The sequence below is a fragment of the Mastigoproctus giganteus genome, chromosome 11 (assembly GCF_048544385.1).
Source record: "Mastigoproctus giganteus isolate SK-2022 chromosome 11, ASM4854438v1, whole genome shotgun sequence".
Taxonomy (NCBI): Eukaryota; Metazoa; Arthropoda; class Arachnida; order Uropygi; family Thelyphonidae; genus Mastigoproctus; species Mastigoproctus giganteus.
The window spans coordinates 12924426-12942221 of NC_143585.1; the positions used below are offsets into that span (position 1 = coordinate 12924426).

Sequence of the window (17796 nt, forward strand, 5' to 3'; positions counted from 1 at the left end):
GAATGTGGCCACAATGGTGATTATGCACACAATGCTATTTCTGTGGGCTGCTTGTGGCATTGCATTCCCAAGTGTACCAATGTTTCACTAACTCGCCATGTTGCACCACTTTCAGTGTCACTGTTGATAAATGATTACTCTACTGTTTGCAAATGTTAATAAATAGTTATCATCTTACATGTGTTTTTGCAAATGTTAATAAATAGGCATCATCATGCATATACATTTTTGTTAAGGAAAGATGTTTGGAAGAGAGATGTGTGGAATTTTGTCTTCAGCCAGTGGGTGGTTGATTGTTGGAACAGGCTTCCATCTGTTGTTGTGAATGTGGGTGGTTCAAATAAATTCAAGGAAGAACTAGAAAAATTCTTGAAGGGTATGGATGGGTGAAGTGTGTAGGTTTTTGGATTTTGTTTTGGCTGATGCTATATAATTTCAACAATTTCTAACAAATATTTAAGAAATATAGGACCTCAGATCCCTGCAGTTATTTTATTCTGCAGTGTTGTATTTACTATACGTTTCTGTGTCCCCTGCTAGTTTATAATTATACCATGCATTTTTCTTCTCTGTCATGAGTCTTCTCAGTTCATCTGACATCCATTTAGGTCTAAATCTAGAACAGTATCCTCGATCAATTCGGCCCTGGAGGCATTGTGCAAGGCTCAAGGGGTAGAATTTTTTTCAGCCTGGACTGTACTTGTTAACAGGAGAGATTGCTTCTACAGGGATGGGATACACTTAAATAGAAAGGGTGCAAGAATTTTTGCTGATGCTGTCGAGGCAATGTTAGGAGGGTCGGAAAACTGCTAGTTGGGGGGATACAAGAACTAATAAATTAACAGTAGCCAATGGCAGAGGTGGAAGTGATTCTTGCACTGCTTCTATTGAAATGAGCAGAAGCCTGAAAAACAAGACGCAGGATATTTCAGAGACTGCTGGGAGTCATTGCGGTACAAGTAAACACATGGGTTGTGTTAGGGTGGCTAGGAATAGAAACAGGTGCATGTATACCTGCGTGTACACCAATGCTAGGAGTTTGGTAAATAAATTTGATGAATTTGAGGTATTGCTCAAAACATCAAAGGCAGATATTGTTCGGATATCAGAGACATGGTGTCACACAAATATAAGGAATGCGGAACTGGAATTTGGGGAATACAATGTGTATAGAAAGGATAGACAGGACAGGAGGGGAGGAGGGGTTATGCTATTAGTTAAGAAACACATAAAATCCAAGGAAGTGAAGCCAGTCGACATCGATGTACAGGGCAGTGTCAAGTCAGTTTGGTGTGACATAAGCATAGGGAAATCAAAATTGAGAGTAGGAGTGTGCTATAGGCCTAATGACACTGACGAGTATAATAAGAAACTGTACAAGGAAATAGAGTGGGCCAGTAAATCAGAGAGTCTTATAATGGGGAATTTTAATTTCCCAGATATTAACTGGAATTTATGGGTTGGTCACTCACACACTTGCAAGGCTTTTGTGGATTTATTGAATGATTGCTTTCTACATCAGCATGTTTGAGACCAACTGGAGGGAGTAATACTCTTGATTTGATTATCAGTAGTGATTCTTCATGCATTAAAAATCTGCAGATAGAGGAACCACTAGGTGGCAGTGATCACAGTGTGCTGAAGTGGGATTTACTCAAGGAGGTAACTACCATCAGAGGTAAAGGGAAGGGTTTTTATTTTCGTAAAGGCGACTATGATGGTCTGAGACAGTATTTAAATTCTATACAGTGGGACCAACTGATGATGTTACCAACAGCAAACTCAAAATGGGAAGCATTCAAGGAACCAATCTTGGAAGCTACCAGGCTTTACATACCAACTAAGAAATATTGTTCAAGGTTCAGGCCTAAATGGTTGTCAGATGAACTAATGAGACATGTGGCAGAGAAGAAAATTGCATGGAATACATACAAATTAATGGGTGACATGGAAGCCTATGATAGATATAAATTGGTCTGTAACCAAGTCACAAAGGAGATTAGGCAGGCAAAGGCAGACTACAAAAAATCCTTGGCAAAGAATGCAAAGAAAAACAGAAAAGAGTTCTTTACTTATGTAAACTCAAGAAGGAAAGGGATGAATCAGATTGGTCCACTGGATATTGATGGTTCAACAGTTGAGGATCCTGCTCAGGTGGCTAACAATCTAAACGAGTATTTTGCATCTACATTCATGCATGAGGAGTTATTCAGGAAGGAGAATGATGTAGGTAAAGTAAACATTGGCAGTGAGCTAGATGATTTTTTAATAACTGAGAGGAAAGTGGAGGAGAGATTGTTGAGGATAAACATAAAAAAGGCACCTGGGGTGGATGGGATCTGTCCAGTTATATTAAAGGAGGCAGCAAAGCAAGTAAGCAAACCCCTAGCCATAATTATGAGAACTTCTTTGGACTCAGGGGAGGTACCCATAGACTGGAGATGTGCAAATGTAACCCCAATTCACAAAGGAGGATCAAAGGCTGACACAAGTAATTATAGACCTGTTAGTTTAACTTCTGTTCCGGGTAAATTAATGGAGGCACTGGTTAAAGAAGCACTGCAGGATCATCTAGACAAGAATTCAGTTATAGCTCAGACGCAGCATGGTTTTGTTAAGGGCAAGTCTTGCCTGACCAATTTGATTGGATACCATGATGTAGTCAAAAAAGAACTGGATGCAGGGAATAACTTTGATATTATATATTTGGATCTTAGAAAGGCTTTTTATACTGTTGCGCATGGAAGACACTGCTGCACAAATTGGAGCAGTGTGGCATTGGAGGCAAATTGCTGCTATGGATAAGGGGATGGTTGAGTGGCAGAAGACAGAGAGTGGTAATCAATGGACACTGCTCAACGTGGACTAATGTTATTAGTAGAGTTCCTCAGGATTCAGTGTTGGGTCCGTTGTTGTTTTCGGTGTTTATGAATGATATTGATGATGGTATATCAAGTTTAATGTCCAAGTTTGCAGATGATGCAAAGGTTGACAGGGTTGTTAAGGACACTACTGACGCTATGCTGCTGCAACAGGATCTGGAAAGGTTGAACAGATGGGCTGAGAGTTGGCAAATGAAGTTTAACATTGACAAATGTAAAGTACTACATATGGGAAACAGTAACCCCAGAGCAACGTATCAACTCTGCGGTACTATACCGACAGTGGTGGAGAATGAAAAGGACCTGGGGGTAATTGTGCAGGCAGATATGAAGTTCTCTGAGCAGTGCCGACGAGCTGCAAGAGTAGCTCATGGTGTCTTGTCAATGATATACAGGAATTTTTCTAGCAGGGATAAGGAGGTGATTATTCCCTTGTATAAGGCAATGGTTAGGCCACATCTTGAGTACTGTATACAGGTCTGGAGGCCTTATTTCAAGAAGGATGTAGAGCTGCTGGAACGGGTACAGAGAAGGGCAACAAGATTAGTGAATGGAACAAATGGTTGCTCTTACGAAGAAAGGCTTAAGTTTTGCAAATTACAGAATCTGGAGACTAGGCCCTGGCGAGGTGATCTGATAGATGTGTATAAGGCTTTGAATGGTTTGAGCATGCTCAATGCCAATGGGATTCTTCATCTTGCTCAGAATAATCACCTCAGAGGGCATAAATTCAAATTGAGGAAGGACGGATGTTGGATAGATGTGCGGAAATTTGCCTTTGGCCAGCTGGTGGTTGGTTGGTGGAACCGACTTCCATCACTTGTTGTTGAAGTTGATAGCCTAAACAAATTTAAGGCTCAACTGGACAGGTATTTCGAACGAATGGAGGGGTGAAATGGGAGTGGTGTGTTTTTTTTTTTGGCTGATGCTGAATAAGCTTGCTTTCTTGCATCATATGCCTCTACTACTGCTAATGCTAATGCTTAGTAGCTTCCGTGATTCAGAGTGGTTTTTATCTTCTGTGGCCTTTGACATCCAAGTTGTGTCTGGCCATAGGATTATTGTTGACTAAATATTTTCTGGCTGTTGTACCATTCTTGATACACTCTATACATTATTGTATGCAATCACTCCGGTAGCTTCGCACGGTTGGATATTTGCACTGGTATGTCTGGTACCACCTATCACACCATGCTCAAAGTCATTTAGATCACACTTTTAGATCACTGCCTTACTAAATTGCAAATGCAAACTATCCATTGGTGTATCTACCCATATGTTTCATATGGTTTTGTTTGGACATATGTTTAAGATGGAGTGGTTAATTCCTGGATCGATAGGAAGGAGGATGTATGTACAGAAAAAACTGATCACCCAACATATACATACGCACATTGTCAGTATGAATAGTAGAGAATAATATTGCCATAAGTTGAAATTATGAAAAACATAGGCATATCCAAAAATAATATTGGATATGCCTATGTTTTTCATAATTTCAACTTTTCAAAACAAATGTTTGAGAAATATATGACCAGAAATCCCTGAAGTTATTTTATATTCATCCTGTATTTGATTACTGATCTCTTTGTCTGCATTTGTTTTAGATGTTGCAGAAGAAATTGTTACTGAAGCTTCTTATACACGGTTGATCTCTCTACCCCATGCTGTGGTTTTAAGCATAATATTAGCAAATTCTGCTCAGATACAGGGATTTATTGATCCTACATTAGAACCTCACCTCAGAAAAGTAAGTTGTTTTGTATTTTTAAAAATTTTGCATCTCTCTCTCTCTCTCTCTCTCTCTCTCTCTCTCTGTGTGTGTGTGTGTGTGTGTGTGTGTGTGTGTGTGTGTGTGTGTGTGTGTGTGTGTGTGTGTGTGTGTGTGTGTGTGTGTGTGTGTGTGTGTGGCACTTTTAATTTTTTACAAATTTATTTAATCCTGATTAAATGATATCAATCATTCCAAACTAAAAATTGTATTAAAACTATAATTTTCACTGACTACATTGCAGTGAAACAATACAGGCTAAAATGAGACATACAATAGACTTTCAGAATAACAGCACCTTTGGGGATTCAATGCGGATGCCATTATTTCGATTTTTCCATTATCAATAAAGTTTTATTTTTAATATATTTAATGCAGAAATCATCATCAGCTATTTTCAATCCACTGCAGGATGAAGGCCTCCCAGCAACTTTCCAGTTCCTTCTGTTTTGAGCACTGGCCATCCATTTACTACCCACAAACTCATGAATTTCATCTATCCATCTCCACCTTTGTCTTCCAGGTTTTCTTCTAGCTCCTCTTGGATACCATTCTGTTATTTTCTTAGTCCATCTGTCATCATGTCTTCGAGCTATGTGTCCTGCCCAAGACCATTTTAGTTCTTTAGTTTTGATAAGAATGTCCTTTACTTGAGTTTGCTGCCTAATCCATGTGTTTCTCTTCTTATCTAACAGTCTGATTCCCAATATAATTCGTTCCATTCTTCGCTGTGTAGTTCTCAGCTTCTCTTCCATTCTTTTGGTGAGTGCCCAAATTTCACTTCCATAAGTCATGGTAGGGAATATACTGCTCTCCACCAAGACTTATGGAACTATACTTGTTCTATACTTGTTGTACCATGAACTATACTTATTCATTATTACTTTTTTGTTTTAGCCATATTCATCTTTAGTCCAAAATCCTTACTAACCGTGCATAACTGATTAAGATTTTCCTCTAATTCTTTGGGATCGTGGCTTATGATAACAATGTCATCTGCAAATCGTAACTAGTTTAGGTCTCTCCATTCACATTGACTCCTTTCTGCAACCAGTCTAATCTTCTGAACACTTCCTCAAGGGCAGCAGTAAACAACTTCGGAGATATTGTGTCTCCTTGTCGAACTCTTTCTCAATTTTAAATTTCCTACCGTCTTTGTCTAGTCTTATAAAGGAGGTAGCACTCTCATATATTTTCTTTAAAATCATAATATATGGGGTATCTATGCCTTGTCTTTGCAGTGCCTGAAACATTGCCTTATGCTGTATGGAGTCAAATGCCTTTTCATAATCAACAAATGCCAGGCATAATGGTTTTTTATATTCATTTGCTTTCTCCATTAGCTGTGATATTACGTGAAGGTGATCCATAGTTGAGAATCCTGTCCTAAAGCCAGCTTGCTCTTTCAGTTGATTCTCATCAAGTATTCTTTCTAATCTGTTAGTAATGACCATTGTGAACAACTTGTAGATGTGGAATAACAAGCTAATTGGTCTATAATTTCCAATTTCTGATTTACCTCCTTTCTTATGCAGCAAAACTATGATTGCATTATTCCACTGCTTAAGCGTCACACCTTTTCTAATGCACTTTGTGAAGAGCCTTGCCAGTTTTTGTGTTATGTCTCTTCCTCCCAATTTTAACAACTCTACAGTAACTTCATCTTCCCCCAGGGCTTTCCCATTCTTTATTTTCTTCAATGCACGTTGTACCTCATCAGGATAGATATTGTTGTTATTTGGTTTTTAGGAGCATTGGCAACTAAGGCCATATTGCTTCGGGAATATGCTGTGGTCATTAATTGACCTTTCCGCATCCTCCGTATTTGGTGGTGACGGGCTCGAACCCCGGTCTAATCAAGAAGCGTGTGCTACGCACTGCTGCTCCTTCCCATCTGGCTGTGGAGGCGCCTACCTCATCAGGAAGAATATTGGGTATGTCGTATGTGTTGTTACTTAAGGCCTTGAATGGGTTGAGCACGCTGAATTCTGATGGGATCCTTCCACTTGTTCAGATTACGAATCTAAGGGGACATAAATTCGAATTAAGAAAAGACAGATGTAGATTAGATGTGCGGAAATTTGCCTTTAGCCAGCGGGTGGTTAATTTCTGGAACAAACTTCCATCTGTCGTTGTGGAAGTTGATAGGTTGAATAAATTTAAGGAGGAACTGGACAGGCATTTGGAGGGAATGGTGTGATTTTTTTTTTTGGCTGATGCTGCATAAGCTCATACACTTGCTTTCTTGCATCAAATGCCACTGCTACTACTACTACTACTACTACTACATTGCAATCCATCTTCCCCACTGCTGGCATCATTCCCCTGCTCCTTGTATAATTCTCTATAGTAGTCTTCTGTTATTTGAATTATGCCTTCTCTGCTGTTTATAAGTACACCATCGCTATTCTTCAGTTTCAGTGCCATTTGTCTTTCTGTATTACTGCTCATTGCTGCTGATTTAATTCCTTTGTTTTCCCTTAATGCTTGTTCTACTTTTCTTGTGTTAAATTTTCTTATGTCCTCTCTGAGTCTCTTTCTAATGGCTTTGCATAATTCAGTATACTCAGTTTTCTTCCTGTCAGTGTTTTTCTTGCTTTTCATTTGTTGTCTTCGGTTCGTCATGACAAGTGTTTCTTGACTAATTTTTTCTTCTTTCGATTTATTTTTCCCTATAGGTTTCTTGGGCTTTATCAATTTCAGAAAGTTGTAATATTCCTCGTCGATATCTTGATCCTGAGCAGTCTGCAGAAACTCAAACTGGTTCTTAAGTTCCAGTACATACTGCTTTTTCTCCTCTTCTGTTATCTCAAAGACCTTTGTATTATTTACTCGAGTCAGTTTTTTCCTTTCCTTTCCTACATCTATATCAAGTGTACATCTTACCATTCTGTGATCACTTCCAACATTTACCTTATTCAGGACGGTAACATCATTCACAATATATCTTCTGTTAGTGAGGATGAAGTCGATTTCATTAGTAGTTAATCCAATTGGACTCTTCCATGTCCACTTTCTGTTCACCCTTTTCTTGAAAAAAGTGTTCATTACTGACAATCCTTGAGATTCTGAAAATTCCACAAGTCTTTCACATCTTTCATTTCTTTCACCAATTCCAAAATTTCTTATAATTCCCCTTTCTACACTGTTTTGTCTTTTTCCAACCTTAGCATTGAAGTCCCCATAATAATAGTATAGTGGGTTTTCTGCTCATCTAGAAGACTCTCAATTTCGGTGTACATTTCTTCAACCGCTTCATCATCATGGCTCGATGTTGGTGCATAAATCATTATAATCTTTAGCTTGTACCTCTTAGAAATCTTGAGTATTAGTCTTGACACCCTTGGTGATGTACTTTTGAATTCCAAAATGTTGTTTTTAAAATCTTTATGGACCAGAAACCCAACTCCACCTTCACTCCTTTCACTGTTTCCATTGGTGTACAGCAGATTTCCACTTGATAAACTTATAAGTGATTCATTTCTCTCTTCTTGTTTCAGCCAAACCGATGATATTCCAATTCACATTTTCTAATTCCTTTTCCAGCTCTAATATCCTGTCTTCACCGATGAGTGATCTTATGTTATAACAGGTCAAGTTCAGTTTCCATGCATGGCAGCCTGGTCGTACCCAGAGATTCTTAGCACCCTCTGCTTCCACTCTGATCCTCTCGCTGCCATAAGAGGGAGAGTGAAAGCTGCTGGGGACTGAGGGCCATTTGTTTTGTCGTGCTGTCATATGCTGGAGGGTTTGGTCTTTTCCTCTTCACGCTGACCAGGCATCTTGAAGAGAACCACTCTACACATTCGTTGCCACCCAAGTGACGTAACAGGGCTTACCATCGAGAAGGTGTGCATGAGTGGATTTTAGGGAGGCAGGCCAACCGGACTTCTCCTAAATCTTCTGTAATAGAGAGATATTGGATCCATCAGTGTTTTAGGCTGAGTGTCTGATGACACACAGGATACCTGTTCCCCTCTAAGCCCCTAATGCAGAAATAATGAGGCTAAATTAGAAATAGAGAAGTTGAGAATGAAATTTTATTAACTGCATATAAAAAACATAAAAATGGTGATGAAGTGGAAGTGGTTTTTTTTTTTTTTTTTTTTTTTTTTGGCTGATGCTGCATAAGCTTGCTTTCTTGCATCAAATGCCTCTACTAATGCTAATGCTAATGCAAGAAACCAAGCTTGTACAGCCCAAAAAAAAAAAAAAAAAACCTTCCCATTTCACTCCAAATGTTTGTCTAGTGCAGACTTCAATTTATTTAAGCTATCAACTTCCACAACAACAGATGGAAGTCTTTTCCATCAATCAACTATGCTCCAGCTAAAGGCAAACTTCAGCACATCTATTCTCAAATGGTCTTTCCTCAGTTTGAATCTATACCCCCTGAGGTTCTTAATGTGAGTAAGCAGAAGTATCCCATCAGCATTGAGCCTGCTCAAACCATTCAAGGCTTTATACACCTCAATCAGATTGCCTCGCAGGTGCCTAGTCTCCAGATGCTGCAACTTGCAGAACTTAAGCCTTTCTTCTTAAGTGCATCCCTTTGTTCCTCTCACCAATCTCACCAGGTGTTTAAGGCTCTGAGAGGCATCAGTAAAATGAATGAGGACAAAATTTTCAAGATTATAAATGATGCTAGAACTAGGGGACATAAATTCAAGTTACGGGGGGGAAATGTTTAGATTGGACTGCAGGAAGTTTTATTTTAGCCAGCGAGTTATAAATTACTGGAATAAGTTGCCTTCATGGGTGGTAGAGGCTGACAGTTTGGGGAAATTCAAAGGTCATCTGGATAGTACTTTCGGGTAAGGGAAGCGCATAGGATGATAGGTTTAATTTCCTTTTTATTTATATTTTATTTTATTTATTTATTATTTTTTTTGTTTTTATCATTGTTTTGTTCGGTTTTTTTTTTTTTTTTTTTTTTGGCTGGTGCAGCATAAGCCATAGGCCTTCTTGCACCATGCGGCCGTTACTAATACTAATCTTGTTGCCCTACTCTGTACTTGTTCTAGCAACTCTCTATCCTTCCTAAAATGAGGCCTCCAGACCTGTACACAGTACTCAAGGTGTGGCCTGACCATTGCCTTATACAAAGGGGTAATCACCTCCTTTTCTCTGGCGCATTATAGCCTAAGTTGCTAATGCGCCAATAAAACCCAAATCAAATCAAAATCAAAACCTCCTTTTCTCTGCTAGCAAAATTCCTATATATCATTGACAAAACTCCATGACCTGCTCTGGCAGCCCGTCTGTGCTGCTTAGAGAACTTCATATCTGACTGCACAATTATCCCTCAGATCTTTTTCATTCTCCACCTCCCTGAGTGTATTAGCATTAGCATTATTAGAGGCATTTAATGCAAGAAAGCAAGCTATGCAGCATCAGCCAAAATAAAAAAAAAAAAAAAAAAAAAAAAATTAAATAAATAAATAAAAAATAACCACTTCCCCTTCACCCCTCTGTTCGTTCAAAATACCTGTCCAGCTGAGCCACGGCGCCGCCGTAGCCAGGTGGGAAGGAGCAGCAGTGCATAGCGCACGCTTCTTGATTAGACCGGGGTTCGAGCCCGTCACCACCAAATACGGAGAATGCAGAAAGGTCAGGGAATGACCACCGCATATCCCAGACCAATATGGCTTTAGTTGCTAATGCTCCTAAAAATCCAATAACAAACAAACAACTAACATCCAGCTGAGCCTTAAACTTATTTAGGCTATCAACTTCCACGACAAGGGATGGAAGTCTATTCCACCAACAAACCACCCCCTGGCTAAAGGCAAATTTCCGCACGTCTATCCTACATCTGTCTTTCCTCAATTTGAATTTATGCCCTCTCAGGTGATTATTCTGAGTAAGAGGAAGAATCCCATCAGCATTGAGCATGCTCAAACCATTCAAGGCTTTATACACCTCTATCAGATCACCTCGCTGGTGCGTAGTCCCCAGACACTGTAATTTGCAAAACTTAAGCCTTTCTTCGTAAGAGCACCCCTTGTTCCATTCACTAATCTTGTTTCCCTTTTCTGTACTCGTTCCAGCATCTCTACATCCTTCTTGAAATGAGGCCTCCAGACTTGTATACAGTACCCTAGGTGTGGCCTGACCATTGCCTTATACAAGGGAATAATCACCTCCTTATCCCTGCTAGAAAAATTCTTATATATCATCGACAATACACCATGTGTCAGTGTAATACCACAGAGCTGATATGTTGCTCTGGGGCTGCTGTTTCCCATATGTAGTACTTTACATTTGTCAATGTTAAACTTCATTAGCCACCTCTCAGCCCATCTGCTCAACCTTTCCAGATCCTGTTGCAGTAGCATAGTGTCAGTAGTGTACTTGACAACCCTGCCAGCCTTCGTATCGTCTGCAAACTTGGACATTAAGCTTGATATACCAACATCAGTATCATTTATAAATACAGAAAACAATAATGGACCCAATGCTGAACCCTGAGGGACTCCACTAATAACATTAGTCCACGATGAGCAGTGTCCATTGATTACCACTCTCTGTCTTCTCCCCCTCAACCACCCATTTATCCATAGCAGCAATTTGCCTCCAATGCCACACTGCTCCAATTTGTGCAGCAGTCTTCCATGTGCAACAGTATCAAAAGCCTTTCTAAGATCCAAGTATATAATATCAAAGTTATTCCCTGGGTAGTACCACATAGTTGGTTTGTTTCTGTTGGGTTACTGCTACCCATATTAGCATTAGCATTAGTAGAGGCATATGATGCAAGAAAGCAAGCTTATGCAGCATCAGCCAAAAAAAAAAAAAAAAAAAAAAAAAAAGCTCCCATTTCACCCCTCCGTTCGTTCCAAATACCTGTTCAGCTCAGCCTTAAATTTATTTAGGCTATCAACTTGCACAGCAAAGGATGAAAGTCTGTTCCACCAACCAGCTACCCGCTGGCTAAAGGCAAACTTCTGCACATCTATCCTATATATCTTTCTTTCCTCAGTTTGAATTTATGTCCTCTCAGGTGATTATTCTGAGCTAGAGGAAGAATCCCATCAGCAAGGAGTATGCTCAAACCATTCAAGTCTTTATACACCTCAATCAGATCACCTCGCAGGTGCCTAGTCACCAGACACTGTAATTTGCAAAACTTGAGACTTTCTTTGTAAGAGCAACCCTTTGTTCCATTCACTAATCTTGTTGCCCTTCTCTGTACTCGTTCCAACAGCTCTACATCTTTCTTAAAATGAGGCCTCCAGACTTGTATACAGTACTCAAGGTAAGGCAATAAACTTTCCATTGCCTTATACAAAGTGATAATCACCTCCTTATCCCTGCCAGAAAAATTCCTGTATGTCATTGACAAGACACCATGAGCTACTCTTGCAGACCATCTGCTCTGCTCAGAAAACTTCATATCTGCCTGCACAGTTACTCCCAGGTCCTTTTTGTTCTTTACCACTGTCAGTGTAGTGCCACAGAGTTGATATGTTACTCTGGGGTTATTGCTTCCCATATGTAGTACTTTATATTTGTCAATGTTAAACTTCATTTGCCACCTCTCAGCCCATCTGCTCAACTTTTCTAGATCCTGCTGCTGCAGAATACTGTCATTAGTGTCCTTAAAAACCCTGCCATCATTCATATCATCTTCAAACTTGGACATTAAGCTTGATATACCATCATCAATATCATTTAAAAACTTGGACATTAAGCTTGATATACCATCATCAATATCATTTAAAAACTTGGACATTAAGCTTGATATACCATCATCAATATCGTTTAAAAGGATCACCAATATGGCTGCCTTTGTTACTGCCTCCTGAAACATCGTTCTGTGATTTTTGGATTAAATTATGAGGTCTTAGTGCTTTTATTTCAGGAAAAGTGTATCCAGTGATTTATAAACTACAGTGGAGTCTCTAGGTAAAGAACTTTTGAAGTACTTAACTGGAATTTTGCAAGTTACCAGTGTTTTTTTTATAGAAAGGCACCGATTTTAACGCGTAGGCCAAGTTGGTACCTTGTACTTGACTGGGGAGGGTGCCACTATCTGTGATATATCCAGAGCAAAAGCTGCTCCAGCAAGCTGTGCTTACAACTGTGTTTAAAAAGACAGTGAATTATGTTTTTAGTGACTCCCCCCCACCATAAACTTTCCATGATGTTGTGGAATCTTCTGTCACGTGCATTTTTCAACATTTTAGATGTCACCATAATCTTCTGTGCCCCCAGGAAACCCCATACGGAGTTAATCCCACTGCTCTAGGGGCATTTCAACACTTGGTTCACCCCATCCCGTGACCTTGGGGATAGCTCAAATCGTTGCCAGGGTATTGTGTGACAACCATACAACGCACGAATTCTGATTTTCCGACCTTGCCAAAAATGCCTTCGGAAGACCCCAACCAAACCGAGGAAAACATCGAGAAAGAACCCGAACCCATCCTGATTGATGGCAGTAGGGACGACACCGAGGAACAAAAGCCGGCCCCACTTTCAAAAAAAAAAGAACGAGAAACCGGTCTTCCCAAAATTCGAACGGGAAACCAGGTTTCAATATGACCCGAGAAAAAGTAATTTGGAACAACAAAACCAACTGACTGAGATGGTTGAAGAAATGCAAACCCTAGACCCCACCTTACCAGGGGGCCCAGTACCAGACCAGATTCTTTTACTCAGGTCTGCCCTGGAGGAAATTTTTGCAAAGCAGAACAATCGAGTGACAATAACGATTCGAGCATTGTCTCACTGTGGACAAAACTGGAAACTATCCTGTACAAAACCCACATAGAGAACGAAAAAATAAACGCCACATTAGAGGCATACGTGCAAGGCGGAGCAAGAGAAATGCCACAGCGCGCCCCGACCTACTCAGAAGTGCTGAGGAGCAAAACCACCACCGCAAACATAAATGAATCTGCTGCCAAACCTGAAACAGTGCACCCGAGAAGAACACTCCTACCAACGCCCAACATAGTCATCCTAAAGTCAACAGGACAAGATGAACATACAAGCGAAGAAATAAAGAAGAAGGTAATGGAAAACCTGCGGAAAGACCTCGGAGCTACCCGAATTAAAGCAATAAGGAAAATGAGAAACCCAGGGATTGTAATAGAAACAGAGACTAAGGAAGAAGCGGAAATAATCATGTCCAATGCAAAGGTCCCAACCTTGGGCCTTACTGCGGAAACCCTGAGAAGAAAAGAGCCATCTGTCATAATATTTGACGTGGACTAAGACATCACCCCCGAGACTCTGTGGTGTCAAGTTGAAAATTTAGCAGTTGGGTTGGAACTCCCTTCCTTAAGTGATAAAAAGCCCTCTTTTAACCACTTCTAAGTATAGTGGCTGACATCCAGTTAATACCTGCAGAGCAGGGGTGCTGACGGTGCGGCATGCCCTGCAAATTGAAAGGAGCATGAATCTCTGGATTGAATCCAGCTTACGTTTATTTCTTGCTAGGATGGCTTTTCGGTACCAGATGGAGGCACCATAACACACAATTGGCACGTATGCCGCTTGGTATATCAGAGTAAGAGCTTTGTGCTTCAGCCCCCAGTCTGCCCTGCTGACCCGCCTTATCATAGCACTGTACCTTTGAATTTTGTTGGCTAGATACTTTAGGTGGTGGTGGAAGGTAAGCCCCGAGTCTAAGAAGATACCTAGGAGCTTGACTTCAGCATGCAGCCGTATGGGCATAAAGTTTAATTTTATTGTAGGTGGTCTAGTGATTTGTAGCCTGCCTTTAAGGAGTATGGACTTTGTTTTCTCTCCTGAAATGGTAAGGTTGTGCAGGGCTGCCCAGTTCTGAAGTTTTACCAGTGCTCCATTTGCCATTTTCTCTAAGTTCGTCCTGGTGTTAGCACATACCAAAAGGACAAGATCATCCGCGAAGGCCAAGGGCTCAACACCTCCCAGGTCCATGTCCAGGAACTCATCCAGGACAATAGACCAGAGGAAAGGGCCAAGCACAGAGCCCTGCGGACAGCCTCGATCAATGTACCTAGTCACTGTCTGGAATCTGTTGGTAACTTGGACTTTTCTACCAGTTAAATATGACCTTAAACTGTTATATAGGTTGTTGGAAACATTTGATTGCCGAAGCCTCCGAAGAACATTGGGCCACCATAGTCGATCAAAGGCCCCAGCGAAGTCTACCGTGATTGCAAGGGAGTACTTAAAGGCTGTGTGAGTTGCTTGAGTGATTAAACTGTTAATGGCATCTTCTGTGCTGCTACCTGCTTTGAATCCAAATTGCTTGTCACTTGGAAGTTTTTGTTCTTCATATCTGGCGGTAAAGCGAAATAGGAGCAGGCATTCTTGTAGCTTGGCCATTACAGAGAGCAAGGCAATCGGGCAGTAGGAGGTTGGAATTTGTGGTGGCTTGTCGGGATTTTTCAATACAAATTTCAAGGTTGCCGTTTTCCAGGATGTTGGAAATGTGCCTTCTGTCAGGCACCTATTTAGAAGGCTTAGGAGAGTAACAGGATAGCATTCTGCAAATTTTTTAACCACATCCACTTCCAGCAGATCAGCACTAGGTGTTTTTCCTACTTTCATTTTGTTTATTGCCAAATCCATCTCAATGTTAGTGAAGGGGGATTCCACAGAGGGAGGATGATAGTTGTGATTTTCGTCTACTATTTCTTGTTGTTGTTGAGTCATAGCTGCAGCTTCAATGGGATAAATGGTGTCTAGAATATTGTTAATGCTATCCTTCCAGGTGTAAGTAGAGGAGCCATCCATCTTTAGTGTCATATCGAGTACCTCTCCTCGCGGCAGCTTGTTTGTTACGATCTTGAAAACTATGCCCCAGGGGTCCTTATTCCCAGAAGTGGATACCAGGGTTTGCCACGTTTGCTTTTTACTTTTACGAATTAGCTTTGTGTATTCATTTCTGACAATGCGATAAGCCTCCCTGGCGGCATCTACCTCATAGGGAGGTAGCCTTGATCGAGCCTGCTGGAACATTTTTCTTGCATGGTGGACTCTTCTTCTGAGATCCTGTAGTTGGGGATTCCACCAGGGAACTGCATATCGGTAGGGCCTTCTGCGTGGGATGGAGAGATCACATGCAGATCTTATGACAGTGGTAATAATCTGTACACAATCGTCTGAAGGGAGTGCTTCAGGGAATGGAGTGTCTTCTTGGAGTCTTCTTGTTAGCTCAGTCCGAAAACGTTGCCAGTCTGCCTTTTTTGAATTGTACCGTATCACATCTCGTGGGATCGGAGGGGTCCGTTCCACAGAGCGAACCAGAGAAAATGATATCGCTCTGTGGTCCGACGTGGTCCAGGCTTCTTGTACAGTCCATTTGGCTAGTTTGTTGGCAATGTCTGGGATGGCTGCTGTAACGTCTATAGTGCTCTCCCAAAGGGGGCCACTGTAAGTTGGAAGTTGATCTGGTCGGTTTATTACTTGGAGGCCTGTGGCTAGGAAGAATTCTTCTAGTTTTGCACCATTTCTTTGTGCAGATCTGTCAGGGGTGCGACTGTACCAGAGCAGAGATCTGCAGTTTGCATCCATGGCTATTAGTAGCCGTCCCCCCCGGGAGAGAGTCTCAAGAGCCGTCTGAATGGTTGAGATCGCTGGGGTGATGTCTTCACCAGGGTGAGTATATATTGTTAACAGGAACAAAGACCCTAACTGAGTTATGATTTGTGCACAGGCACTGTTTGCAGTGCAGAGTGGGGTAATCTTTGTTGTGCTGATTTTTGGATTTCTGATGATTATTGCTGCCCATGGGGTTTCAGTTTTACAGTAGACCATTTTATAGGATGCAGGGTAACCTGTGACCACACCTGAGCGAACATATGGTTCCTGTAATAAGGCCACATCAATTTGGTTTTCTTCTATTTTCACTTTTAGTTGGTCAGCTACCAGCCTCGCTCTTTGTGCGTTCAGTTGAACTATTTTTATTTCATGGTGGCAGTTTATAGAGGGGCCTCTATCCATAGTTGATTCTCATTTGGTATTGGCTTTTGGCTTTCAGGTATACCATACAGTTCCCATCCCTGATTGAGTGTTGATGAGGAGCTTTCACTGCTTTGCAGTTTGCACAGACTGGGAGCTGGTCTTTTGCTGGGCAGTCACTATACTTGTGCCCTTTCTGGGCACAATGGCCACATGTTGAATCACTCTGGTTGCATGTGTGTGATGTGTGGCCAAAGCGAAGGCACTTGTAACATTTCGTAACTGAAATATGCTCCTTAAACCTATGGCTTCCCCAGCCTATGAAAATGCGACTCTGTGTTTCTAAGATTTGCCATGCTCGCGTGGAGAGCTGGATTACCCAATTGACATTTGAATGTGTTTTAGATTTAGTACTGTATTTTGGGCTAACGTCTTCTTCCACAGTGTCCTCAGGTAGGTGCAGACTTAGATTTTTGTGGTAAATTTCCTCTTTGAGTTCTTCTGGGGTTACACCTTGCTATATGTCAAATAAGACAATTGAGGGTCCTTTTTTCTTGGGAGCCTCTGCCTTTAAACCGTACTTAGTCATATTTTCATTACTTAAAATTGTTTGTGCCTCTTCTCTGGAGTTGGTTTCAATTACCACACCTGGGTGTCTAGTCTTCCGCATACTTTTGATCTGGATTGTCTTCATTTGGTCTTTTAGATTTTTGGTTAAGGTTTCCTTTACAGCATCATTTGTGTCAAGCTGCGCGTCTTCTGTTGGCTTAATCAGGATTATATGTGATTCTGTCTTTCTTGTTAGTGTTTTGGTTTGGGGTCCATCTGGTTTATGGGATGCTACTTTAGCGCCATTTCGCAACGCCTCCGCAAAGGTGGGGGGGCATTGTTGCATTTGTTTTCCCCCTTTCTGAGGGCGAACCTCCCATTTCGCTTGCAGTTTTTCGTATTCGGCGTAGAGGTTTAAAATCACCGTCTCCATCTTGCTGAATATGGTAATGAGGTCAGTGCGGATAGCAGCAGTAATTTTCGATGATTTTCTCACATACTCCTCAAGCATCCCTCTGATAGCCATAATTTGGTCAACTGGGGTCCAATTAGAGGGGGTAGAGTGGGTTCGGGTTTGCAGCTGGTTCTGGCACTTCGTTTGTTTCTTTATGTGCATCTTTGTTTACCTCTTTGCTGGTCTCTTCAGTCACGTCTGGATGCGAGCGAGTCAATTGTTGTGAATCCTTGGGTTCACAA

General features: G+C 41.1%; 1 protein-coding gene across 1 annotated transcript in view; it reads left to right on the plus strand.

The window, feature by feature from the left end:
- The window catches only part of LOC150077724 (MFS-type transporter SLC18B1-like), a 199517-nt gene that overhangs the window by 114821 nt on the left and 66900 nt on the right, over window positions 1–17796 (plus strand). The window contains exon 7 of the mRNA XM_090385227.1: window positions 4490–4632. Within this exon, the coding sequence (XP_090241353.1) occupies window positions 4490–4632 (143 nt within the window). The remainder of the gene's footprint in view (window positions 1–4489; window positions 4633–17796) is intronic.